This window comes from Sturnira hondurensis, unplaced genomic scaffold, assembly GCF_014824575.4.
Source record: "Sturnira hondurensis isolate 20B ecotype Veracruz unplaced genomic scaffold, ASM1482457v3 Scaffold0008860, whole genome shotgun sequence".
NCBI classification, from domain to species: domain Eukaryota; kingdom Metazoa; phylum Chordata; class Mammalia; order Chiroptera; family Phyllostomidae; genus Sturnira; species Sturnira hondurensis.
Window position 1 is genome coordinate 4,735,690 of NW_028081491.1, and position 12,782 is coordinate 4,748,471.

General features: G+C 38.2%; 1 protein-coding gene across 1 annotated transcript; it reads right to left on the minus strand.

Annotated features, from left to right (window-relative positions):
• Nucleotides 1–8,890: 8,890 nt before the first annotated feature.
• LOC118993729 (glutamine and serine-rich protein 1-like) lies at nucleotides 8,891–10,232 on the minus strand. The gene has a single exon (XM_037056236.1). It carries the CDS (start codon nucleotides 10,155–10,157, stop codon nucleotides 9,279–9,281), a length of 879 nt encoding a protein of 292 aa, XP_036912131.1. The 5' UTR covers nucleotides 10,158–10,232; the 3' UTR covers nucleotides 8,891–9,278.
• Nucleotides 10,233–12,782: the final 2,550 nt, after the last annotated feature.

A 12,782-nucleotide genomic window follows, 5' to 3' on the forward strand; every position in this document is an offset into this window, starting at 1 on the left:
AGATTTTTTTCAACCTTTTTGATAAAATTTACCTTCCAAAATTTGCAGTTTAAAAGATGATCCAGATAAGAGTTCTTGCCAACCAGGTATTTGCATTTTGAAGACAGACTTTGGTTTCAGAGTCACAGAAGGAAATAAGGGACTAAGAAATAGGGTGTTGGCATGTATTAGCTTCAGAAGCCTTCCTTAGCTCAGACATTCTCTAAAATTTCTTATTAACTTTTTAAATTTAATTGTTATTCAAGTACAGTAGGCTCCATTTTACCCTCACCACTCCTCCCCACCCAGCCATCCCCACTCCCCATCTTGGATCCTACCTTTCTCTGGTTTTGCCCATGTATCTTTTATACATGTTCCTGAAAAACCTTCCTTCTTTTTCCCCCATCATCCCCCTCCCACTATCCCTCTGTTTACTGTCAGCTTGTTCTTAATTTCAATGTTTTTGGTTATATTTTGCTTGCTTGTTTGTTTATTGATTAGATCCCACTTATAGGTAAGATCATATGGTATTTGTCTTTAACCACATGGCTTATTTCACTTAGCATAATGCTTTCCAGTGCCATCAAATACAAGGAACTAAGTGAGATCTTATTAACTTTTTTTGACCATTCATGAATTGACTTTTATTTTCTAATTTAATCAATTCAAATTATTTATGGCTATAATTGTGTTGAGTAAGAAAGTGATTGAAGGCCCTGGCTGGTGTAGCTCAGTGGATTGAGCACAGGCCTGCGAACCATAGGACCGCGGTTCGATTCCCAGTCAGGGCACATGCCTGGGTTGCAGGCTGGTTCCCTGCAGGCCAACTCCCAGCAGGGGATGCATGAAAGGCAACCATACATTGATGTTTCTCTCCCTCTCCTTCCCCACTAAAGATAAATAAATAAATAAAATTAAAAAAAAAAGAAAGTGATTGAAGTTAAAAGTTTAAAAAGCGAGCCATAAATTGAGCAACATTAGTTTTTATTTTTAATATAGTTTTTTACTTAATTATGGTTCAAATATAGTTTTCTGTCTTTTACTCCCCTCCCAGCCCACCCCCAAAGGCTTCCCACCTCCCTCCCATTTCCATCCCCCTTATTTGTTGTCCATGTGTCCTGTATACCAGTCCCTGTAAATCCTTCCACTTTTTCCCCTGAAATTCCCTCCCCTCTCCCCTCTGGTCACTGTCAACCTGTTCTCTATTTCAGTGTCTTTGGTTATATTTTGCTTGCTTATTTGTTTTGTTGTTTAGCTTCCTGTTAAAGGTGAGATCATATGGTATTTGGCCTTCAACACCTGGCTTATTTCACTCAGCATAATGCTTTCCGGTTCCATCCATGATGTTGCAAAGGGTAGGAGCTCCTTCTCTCTGCTGCATAGAATTCCATTGTGTATATGTACCATAGTTTTTGGATCCATTCATTTACTGACGAGCACTAGGTTGCTTCCAACTCTTGGCTATTGTAAATTGTGCTGCTATTGGAGTGCATAGGTTCTTTTGGATTGGTGTTTCAGGGTTCTTAGGATATAATCCCAGCAGTGAAATTTCTAGGTCAAAAGGCAGGTCAATTTTTAGTTTTTTGAGAAAATTCCATACTGTTTTCCACAGTGGTTGTACCAGTCTGCAATCCCACCAGCAATGGATTAGGGTCCCCTCTTCTCCACAATCTCTCCAACACTCATTGTTTGTTCTTTTGTTTATGATGGCCATTCTGACTGGTGTAAAGTGGTATCTCATTGTGGTTTTAATTTGCATCTCTCTGATAGCAAGCGATATTGAGCATTTTCATCTGTCTCTGGATCTTCTGTATGTCCTCCTTGGAGAAATGTCTGTTCAAGTCCTTTGCCCACTTTTTAATTGGGTTGCTTGTCTTCTCAGAGTGGAGTTGTGTAAGTTCTTTGTATATTTTGGAGATTAAACCTTTGTCTGAGGTATCATTGGCAAATATGTTTTCCCATACACTTGGTTCTCTTTTTATTTTAATACTGTTTTCTTTAGCCATGCAAAAACTTTTCATTTTGATGAGATCCCATTTGTTTATTCTTTCCTTTATGTCCCTTGCTCTAGGGGACATATCTGTAAAAATATTGCTGCGTGAAATATCAGATTTTCTTGCCAATGTTCTCCTCTAGGACTTTGATGGTGTCATGGCTTATATTTAAGTCTTTTATCCACCTTGAATTAATTTTGGTGTATGGTGTAAGTTGGTGCTCAAGTTTCACTTTTTTGCACGTAGTTGTCCAGTTCTCCCAACACCATTTGTTGAAGAGGCTATTATTAGTCCATTTTATGTTGCTGCCCCCTTTGTCAAATATTAATTGGCCATAGAGGTTTGGGGTTATTTCTGGGCTCTCTGTTCTGTCCATTGGTCTATGTGTCTGTTCTTATGCCAGTACCATGCTGTTTTGATTACAGTGGCCTTGTAATACAGTTTGGTATCAGGCATTATGATCCCTCCTACTTAGTTCTTTCTCAAAATTTCTGTAGCTATTCACAGTCATTTATGGTTCCATATACATTTTTGAAATGTTTGTTCTATGTCTGTGAAGTACGCCATTGGCACTTTAATAGGTATTGCATTGAATCTGTAAATTGTTTTGGGTAGTATGGACATTTTGATGATGTTAATTCTTCCAATCCATGAACATGGTATATATTTCCATTTGTTTGTGTCTTCCTTGATTTCTTTCTTCAGTGCTGTGTAGTTTTCTGCATACAGGTCTTTAACCTCCTTGGTTAGGTTTATTCCTAGGTATTTTTTGTTTTTGCTATATCGAATGGGATTTTTTTCTTGATTTCTGCTTCTGCTGATTCATTGTTGGTATACAAAAATGCCTTTGATTTCTGGATATTGACTTTGTATCCCGCTGTTTTGCCTAATTCATTTATTAGTTCAAGCAGTTTTGGGGTAGAGTCTATAGGATTTTCCATGTACACTATTATGTCATCTGCAAACAGTGACAGTTTTGTTTCCTCCTTTTCGATTTGGATGCCTTTTATTTCTTTTTCTTGTCTGATCACTGTGGCTAAGACTTCCAATACTATATTAAATAGAAGTGGTGAAAGTGGACAACCTTGTCTTGTTCCTGATCTTAGTGGAAAAGATTTTAGGTTTTGCCCATTGAGTATGATGTTGACTGTAGGTCTCTCATATATGGCCTATATTATATTGAGGAATGCTTCCTCTATTCCCACTTTGCTAAGTGTTTTTATCATAAATGGGTGTTGTACCCTATCAAAAGCATTTTCCGCATCTATTAATATGATCATGTGATTTTTGTCTTTGCTTTTGTTTATATGATGTATTACATTTACTAATTTGTGAATACTATACCATCCTTGCATCCCTGGGATGAATCCCACTTGGTCATGGTGAATGATCTTTTTAATGTATTGTTGGATGTGGTGGCCAATATTTGTTGAGGATTTGATTGCCTATGTTCATCAGTAATATTGGCCTGAAGTTTTCTTTCTTTGTTGTATCTTTATCTGGTTTTGGAATTAGGATGATGCTGGCTTCATAAAAAGAGTTTGAGAGTCTTCCATCATTTTGAATTTTTTGGAATAGTCTTTGAAGAATAGGGGTTAGATCTTCCTTAAATGATAGGGGTTAGATCTTCCTTAAATGCTTTGTAGAATTCTTCTGTGAAAACATCTAGTCCAGGGCTTTTGTTCTTTGGGAGATTTTTTATTACTGCTTCAATTTCATTTGCTGTTATTGGTCTATTCAGGCTTTCTGCTTCTTCTTCATTGCATTTTGGAAGATTGTATTTTTCTAGAAATTTGTCCATTTCAACTAAGTTTTAAATTTCTTGGCACACAGTTCTTCATAGTAATTTCTTACAATCCTTTGTATTTCTGTGGGGTCAGTTGTAATCTCTCCTCTTTCACTTCTGATTGTGTTTGTTTGGATTCTCTCTCTTTTTTTCTTGATGAGCCTGCTTAAAGGCTTGTCTATTTTGTTTATCTTTAAAAAAAACAGCTCCTGGAATCATTGATTCTTAGAATTGTGCTTTTAGTCTCTATGTCATTTAATTATGCTCTGCTCTTGGTTATTTCCTTCCTTCTACTTGCTCCGGGCTGTCTTTGTTGTTTTTCCTCAAGTTCTTGTAGGTGTAGGGTTAGGTTGTTTGTTTGAAATATTTCTATCTTTTTTAGGTAGGCCTTATTGCTATGAAGTTCCCTCTCAGGACTGCCTTCACTGTGTCCCATAAGTTTTAGGTTGTCATGAGTTCATTTTCATTTGTTTCCAGAGAGTTTTTGATTTCTTCCCTAATTTCATTCTTGACTCATTCGTTGTTCAATAGCATGCTATTCGATCTCCATGGTTTTGAATATTTTGGGTCTTTTCTCTTGGGGTTGGTTTTCAGTTTCAGAACCTTGTAATCAGAGAAAATGCTTGGGATGATTTCAATTTTCTGAAATTTGTTGAGGCTTGTTGTGTGTCCTATCATGTGGTCTATCTTTGAAAATGTTCCATGCACATTTAAAAAGAATGTGTATTTAGCTTTTTGGGGATGAAGGGTTCTATATATATCAGTTAAGTCCATTTCATCTAGGACATTGTTCATTTCCACAATATCTCAGTTAATACTAACTTTTTAAAAAAGACGTTATCTCTGCTTTTTCTAGAAGATTCTAATTTCCAAATCAAGATGTGCTTCCCATCATTTCTTTTAATTTTAGAGCTGGCATTTTTCTCATTTTGCATGAAAAATAAATTTAGGTACTAAAAGAAAACTTCATTTTGGCTATTTTAAGTTGATATCATTTCTGGTTAAATCTTCCTATTTCTGTAATGCACTAGAAAATCAAGCCTTCCTAGAAGGATTATTAATGAGGGCTGGGGTCTGAGAGTTTCTGGCCTTGGAGACAGAATTTCCCATGTCAATTTTAATTTTATTTTGGGATCTATAGAGTCTGTACAAACTTCTAGTTTTTTGTGTGTAACAGGTCAAAGTGTACTGCTTATGAGTCCGAGCTCTAGGGGACATTGAACCCCTGAGTCACCTCAACCCTCTTACATGCCTTAGTTTCTCTCCTTGGCTAATAGAGCTCTGAATACTAGGAGCCCTAGGTGATCAACTTTTATGTGTGTGTTCCCCAAAAGTCCATTGTTTAATTACAGTTGAATTGGGATTCCCTATGGAGCCCCTGCATATCATGAGATATGTCCCCTGACACCTCCAGAAAGATTCTTAGTCATCTAAGAATGCCTGAGATTCAGGCTGGAAGGGGAAAGTGACTCTTATCTTAGGAGCTGAACAAATTCAGATTCTCATTTATCCAGCAAAAGGTTTTTGTGAAGACTTTTATAAAGCAATTCTAGTTGAAAAGCCAAAATTCATAAACCAGCCACCCATTTTCCTCCAGTCTTGTCTTAGCCTGGTCACTCTCTCAACTCTTAAACTTTACTTCTACCTCAAGAATTTAAGAAGACAGCTCCAATAAAGTCAGGGCCTCATACCTTAAAATAGGAAGGTTCAGAATTCCAACAGAAATGCACATAAGTTCAACCTTTGCAAAACAAGGAGCCAGTGGGGCTCAATGCACCCTTGCTGGATTCTTAGCCCCAAGTCCAGCTCCACAGGGTGGTCCTGGGTGTGCTTCTTTGGAATCCTGCCAAGTATGCCAAGTAAATGTCAACATAAGAAACATTCAAACCTGTAGCGGAATTTTTTTTACTTTATTTGCACCAAATTGATGGCAATTGCTAGGAAGCAAAATCTCAACAAACTGAGAAATGCTCCAGAGAATGGCAGTTTAGCACCTTATTTCATACATTACAATGAAAAGAGGAGCCATATGGTGGTTACAAGAAATCTGTTGGTGATAGATTAAGGAAGTGGTGATGTCCACTAAAACTTTTCTGTCTATGTATTATTCATTCTCTCTGAGCATTTGAAATTGTTGATCTCTGCTATTGCCTTGGGTCATCTCTGACTTCTATGACTCTGCTTTTCCCATTTTTTTCTGGCTCTTGTTTTGGGAATCTTCTTTCATCATTAGTTTCCTACTATTAATAATACTTTAAAAGTAAAGTTTGGGGCATCATTTACTTTGAGAATGGAAGAAAAGAGCCCATGCAAATTAAATTGATGAATTAAAAGCTAATTCTTCTCAATAACAATATCAAGATTTTTTTACAAGATAAACTTATTCTAAAGTTCATATGAAAAATGAATAAACAAGAATAAGTAATGTAAGAAATTTTTAAAAGGGGGAGGACAAAAAGGTGAAAATATGTTGGGAACCACCCTGCCTGGTTTCAGGAGCTGTAAATCCCCCATGGCTAAGGCTGAGCAACCTTCAGACCATAAGCTACTAAGGAGACAAAGCTCATCTCCCTGGCAGGAGGGCCACTTCTGCTCCTTTTTTCATAACTGGCCTCTAGCTTGGTCAGTTAATCAATGACCGGTAAGATTCCTCAAGGGAGGACTGACCTGAGAAAGGCACGATTGCATGGAGGCCCCAGGGAAGGACTTGGGGGGCTATGGAGAAAGGGGATGATGGACCTTTTCCCCTTGGCTTTGATGAAGCCTGACATCCCTGAGTCTGTGAGAAGTCTCTGAAAATTCTTTGGCTATCTGCCTCCTCTGCCTGGCTTAAACCTGAAACAATGACAGAGGGTGGTGCAGCCCTCTGCTGGAAAGGGCGGGCTGCCCAGGTGATCAGGCCTGAGAACAGATATGTTAAATCCTGTGAAGCCTGCTTTGCTAAGAATGCTCTTAGTTAAAAGATAACTTAGTTAAATGATAACTTTAACCCTTAGTTAAAGGTCCAAGCAAGAAATGAGTTTGTTTCCCAAAGTTTTGTAGCCTTTTAGCTGATAGACCCTGACTCAGAAGAAGCCCTAATAGTTCTTTGCATGCTATCTACTGTTTAATACTTACTGACAATGATTAATAAGCTGTACCTGTATTCCTGTGCAAATTAAACCCAATAAAAGCCTAGGCAAGGGTCAGGGTGCTCTCCTCTTGAGAGGGTGGTCAAGACACTCTGAGGTGCTCCCCCCTTGAGGGAGTAGCCATGCGGTCCCTTTTCCTCCACAGGACTTGGTAGTCTGTGTGAATTTGTCTCATATCTCATCCATGATGCCATGGGCACTGGGAGCTGGTATCCACATCAAAAATAGTGGTTCTACCAGATACTAAATCATATTATAAAGCTTCAATAACTACAACATGTCACCAGAACATGAATAGTCAAAGCAGTGGCTCAGAATAAGAAATCTGGAAGCAAATACAATATACACATGAACTCTGATTTTGATAAGGAGAGAGCCAAACCAATGGCTAAGGATGGGCTGCTCTCAAATTTTTAACATTCCTTTCCTCTATTTTCCATCTTTCTTTACCTTGTTTCCTCTGTGTGTAAATAGACTTAAGTGTCTCATTAAAAATCAGAAAACAGACAACACTCCCCTTTTTTCTGTAACACCTTAGTTAACCACTCTCTTGACACTTTGCTTTCAAGTTGTTTTGAAAGAATAAGTTTTACAGTCTCTACTTCTTTTTTTAAACCCAATGAATATATTTTACTATTAATTGATTAGAAAATAATTACTCTGTTAAGTATCTTTTATGGGACACAAATGTACAGTTTTATTTTTATACCATTATTATTTGATTCATCTTTCCAATTATTTGAAAACAGAATATATTGATATCTGGACCTTTCATATAATACAGACATTTAGTGAAATATTATAAGGATGATAAAGATTCTAGAATTGAAAGAAACCATTGGGTAGTTGCTTAATTTCCCCATGAGTAGAAATTGATAAAAATACATCCAATATTAAGTTGTTCAGACACCCAGGCAATTCATGAAAAGAAATTACCCTTTTATACAATATATATACATATCATGGATTTGTTAACTGAAAGTATAGGTATCTATTAAAAAACATATATTAAACACATAACTAAAAGACAATAGTAAAAGATCCAGAAAGTACTACCCAAGAAAGTACTACTTAGCAGACTGTACTGTTGCTCTTCTCTAAGGCTTGCATTGTGTCAGGGTCCAAGGCAATGCTAACAAGCAATTCCACGTAACTCTTAAAGGTTTCCTTCATTGCTATTGTGTTCAAAAAATGAGTGACAAAGGGAGCTGGAGGACCAAATTCCTCATCATCACTACTAGAATGGATTTCAGGAGATGACTCCGATTGGGATGATGAAAATTCTTCTTTCCATTTCTTCCATTTCTTTGGTGGTGGCTCAGCCTTTACTTTCAGCTGTTTACCTTTGGGTTTTATGGAAGGGGCTTCTGCAGTTGTAGTTTTTGCTGTTGGAGGATCAGAAGTTTTACTGCTATTACTAGGCTTAGCCTGAACAGTTCTGATAGTCTGTGAAGGCTTACTTCTTGGCTTTTTGGAAGACACTCTGACATACTCCTTTTTGTTTGTTTTCAATGAACTTCACATATATCCTTTTGTATTTACTCTTTGCATCTGCAAAATATCCAAGGTAACTATTTGTAGCAGCAAATTCTCTTTGCCCATCTCGAATTTCAGGAACAAACTTCTGTAATAAAGCTTTTTGTACTTTCCAAAAAGCTGGGCATTCTTTTCCTGTTTTTAAAGCCTCCTTAAAAGTCTCTATGTCTTCTGTCTTTAACACAAATTCATCATGTTCTCAGTATTGGCCTTCTCCTCCACTTTCTGTGTTCTCATCATCTGTAAAACCTTCTATGGCAACAGAGTCCTGTCCTTTTGCACGTTGGTTTGAAGGAGGACCATCAAGTTTGATGGGTTTGGGGAGTTCAGTAGAGCTTTTATTTTCTAGGATATCTGCTGCTGATGAAGTTGCACCCACAGTGGTGGAGGGAGTAGTAGCAGTGCCAGTAGCATTGGCACTTGACCTAGTAGTTGCCACCTGTATGGCTTCTGAAACTGTTTTCTTTTTTTTATCAGAAGTAGCATCCAAAGTAGTTAAGGTAGCAGAGGTGCTTTTATGACTATCATGGCTGCATACTCCAGGATCATCTTCATCAGAAGAAAATGAAGATAAATGCTCTAAGTTTTTAAGTTCCCTAACTTTTTCTGATGGACTGTTAGACCCAGTGTCAGACACTAACAGTGTGGGTGTTGTAGAGGAAGTCTTTGGAAATGGCGGGGGACAAAATGTATGAACAACCTGGGTCCCTGGTCATCTAGTTCTGTTAGGCATTCGTACAGCAAGAGTAGAAAACTGCTGCTTGGGCCCAGATTTCAGAAAATCTAAGAAAGAGGCAATAAATCCTGTTTTGACTTCTGGCTGCTTTGCCTCTACTTCTTTGATCTTCTGTCTCATTTTTTCTTGATGCTGATAAACATCATGGCAGCCTTTGGAAGGAGGAGTATATGGCAAATATATATATCTGTTCCCCTTGGATTCTGGCATTTCCCTTGGGCAGGTCTTTTCAGCTGTTTCTGATTACTGTTGTCTTCCTCTTTAGCTTGCCCTTTCCCTTCAGTTTTTTTCTTCTGAAGGTTAAAATGCATTAAATCTTTATGTTCTTCTTCAATCTTGACACTGACTGCCTCCCCAGGTTGGGCCATGGCCAACAGTGCAAGTGCACTCCTAGCTGGGTTCACAGACACACCACTGTCATCCCCAGCTAAGGTGAATTCGCTCTCAGATGTAGCACTTTCTCCACTTATACTTCTACTACTAGAAACAAATTCTTGGTTTCTATTATTATTTAATGAACTATCAATAGGAACTTCACAATCTTCTTCACATTCGTGATTGGTAGCAGACTGTTTCTTGAATGGGCCAGAACTTTGTTCCTGGACCTCATAATTTGGCCCAGCCACTGGTGAAGTAAGTTTAGGAGCTGTATTTTGACCAGGTGTTTCAATGTGCTGTTTATCAAGAGTCATTTTTGACTGAAGGGTAGGCACTGGTGAAAGGTTTACTGTAACATGACTTCCATTTAGAACAATATCATTTAAATTCTGTGGCTTTCCTACTGTAGCTGTTAGAGAGTTAAAATCTGAATTCACATGCCCGACATCTAATGATTGCTGAAAATGAGATTTAGAATCACCATTTTCAACAGTCGGAATGGTTTCATTTGACATTGACTTGGAAAAATCAGAACGTGTAACCCCACAAGCTGCAGCTGTAGCTGCTAAGATATCATCTACATTTGACAAAATATTTCTTTCATCAGTGAGCAGCATTGCCTCTGGGAAACATATTGATCCAAGGGAAACAAAATGATTCTTTGAATCATGTTGATTTGCTTCACTAAAGTGGTCCTTTACTGTTAGATGTTGTTGTAAAGGTTTTGAAGACTCAGAAAATGATTCTGAAATCATTTTCATAATTTCAGAATTTTGAGCATGAAGTTGCTGCTGAGAATGATCACTGTTGCTCTGAATAATAGAACCATCCATTTGAAGAAAAGAATGTACTATTTGTTGAGGACTTGGAACGCGCTGTACATGTAAAGATGCTTTTACCTGTCCTAAACCTGCCTGAAGTATTGACTGTTGAAGAATTTGTAAATCACAGGCAGAATCTAGAAGGATCTGTGTATTAGGTAGAGATGCCTGATGGCCATGCCCTAAAGCATGATTTGGAATTTGAATCTGAGATGAGGCATTAATAATTTGATCATGCTGCTCCTGAACCTTGGCTTCATGAACTTTATGTATAAGAGAGTGCTGCTGGTTTAGGTCTTTAGTATTCAACCTTATTTGTGGAGTTTGCATTAAATCAGTTGCTTTTTTAATATCAAGGGTTGCTGTATTATTGACTTGGCCGATTTGTTGGTTAAGTTGTGTCACTAAATGAACCATACTTTCTTCTTTTTTTGAACCTTGTAGAGCAATTCCAACAACTTGGTCTTCAAGATGGGAATTACTTCTGAAAACACTCTGAGGACATCTTTCATCTGCCTTTGACACCTTGTAAGCTGATTCTTGAACATTAATTTCTCCATCAGATAGTCTTTGGGTTGATGACTCAAGAGATAACTGTGGCTGTAATACCTGTAACTCTTGCATTGGAAAATCGCCTTCTGGCTTTGAAGACGTATACACATTTGAGTCAAGTTTTCTTTCAGCATAAGATTTTGAGTCAGGGGAAGATATGTTATTCTGTAATGTCTGACAATGAGTAGAGGACGTAAAAGATGATTGGATAGCAGGCAAAAACTTTTGGGACTGAGGAGATGATGACCCTTGAGCCTGAGCATTTTGGGAAGAATGCATAGAAATATAATTCTGGGTTGTGCTAGAATCTGGCAAACTCAGAAAAATAAGAGGCAGAAAAATAAGAAAGAGAAGGAGCTGTTAATGTTAGGGACTGACCTGATGCATAGTTTTCTAAAGGACTAACAACTGACAAAACTTGTGATTGAGATGAATAATTAACCTGTGTCTGGCTAACTGGTGACAGACCCTGAGAATGATCAGATGAGTAACTTTGAGACTGGCTAACTGAAGATAGATCTCTTGTTTGAGCAGGGTAATTCTCATTTGTAACTGAAGATAATACCACTTGCTGATTAGAAGAATAATCAAGTGACTGATTTTCAGAAGTTATAGTCTGAGGTGAGCCAGAAAAAGTCAATGTGTTATACAAGGATGGCAACTTTTCAACTTTGCTGGACCTATAAACCTGTGAATGAACAACAGACAGCACATTATGTGGCTGTACTAAATCATAATTTTGGGACTTACTGATAAAAGGCTTAGTAGTTGCACTGTAGAATAAATTTGTGCTTGGCCTGATATTACAGAACTCTGGTTGTGTAAAGTTCTGGAATAGCTTAGTGTTTGCACAAGAGGAATTACACTTTGAGGTTTTGGGGTCTTAGTTGATGTGAGTGGTTGTTTTGTAGAACAGCTTTTTACTTTTGTAGTGGAAAGAGGATCCCCTGATGATGGAATTGCAGATGAATACAACTGAGCAAGTTCCACTGAGACCTGGGAGCTCTTCTGCTACAATTCTCCATTGCTCACCTGAGTGAACTCTCCGAATGGGCTACAAGATAAAGATGACTGCCTGCTTATTTCCTGAAAATTAACGACACTTGAGTTTGATAGATAACTATGTAAGGAATGCTGTGAACCAGTCAATTGTGCCTGAATAGACCTGGTACCTGAAGACCGCTGATGGTGTTTAATAACAGTACATTTTTGAAGAAGAGCTCTTTCAATGGAAGCAGTAGAATTAGTAAAGAAAGTTGAACTGTAGGCTTGAGGAGTTTGCTGGGTTCCCCCAAGTGCTGAAGGCAACAAACTGAACTGAGGTTGTAAAAGATGGGGTGCAGACTCTTGAGCAGAGCGATATGTTGAGGACTGAGGTGGTATGCTGTTACTCAATACAGAACTGCCCAGGCGCTCAAATGCCAAATCAGTTGGAATAGTTCCCTGGGAAGTTTTGATCTGTAGCAAAGCGTCATGAGGATTTAAAATTCCATTTGATGTAGTGTTAAAAGTTGAATCCTGAAGCACCAAAGGTGAGGTGGTAGCAAAGTTCCTATTGCTGAAAGTGGTGGGATGCTGATAAGCAGAGAGGGCAGAAGGTGGAAGTGTTCCAGTGGTTGGCAAAGGTCCAGTCACAAACAGCTCAGTTGCCACTGAGGAATGCATACCTGTCTGCCAGGATGGAGCCCTGAATTGTGGTAAGAGAGTAGTTCCTGAAGAAGCAGCCAGAGCTGTTCGAGATTCAACAGAAGAGAGAAAGTTCATTACTGAAGATTCCTTAGTGTTAGTGCTAGCACTGTTCACACCAGTATCGAATATTCCAGACAGACCAGTTGGCTGAGCTGTGGTAGAATATCCAGGAGGCTGATG

Excerpts from the sequence above, each read along its gene's own strand:
- LOC118993729 (XM_037056236.1), bottom strand. The coding sequence starts at position 10,157 with ATGCTGCTCACTGATGAAAGAAATATTTTGTCAAATGTAGATGATATC.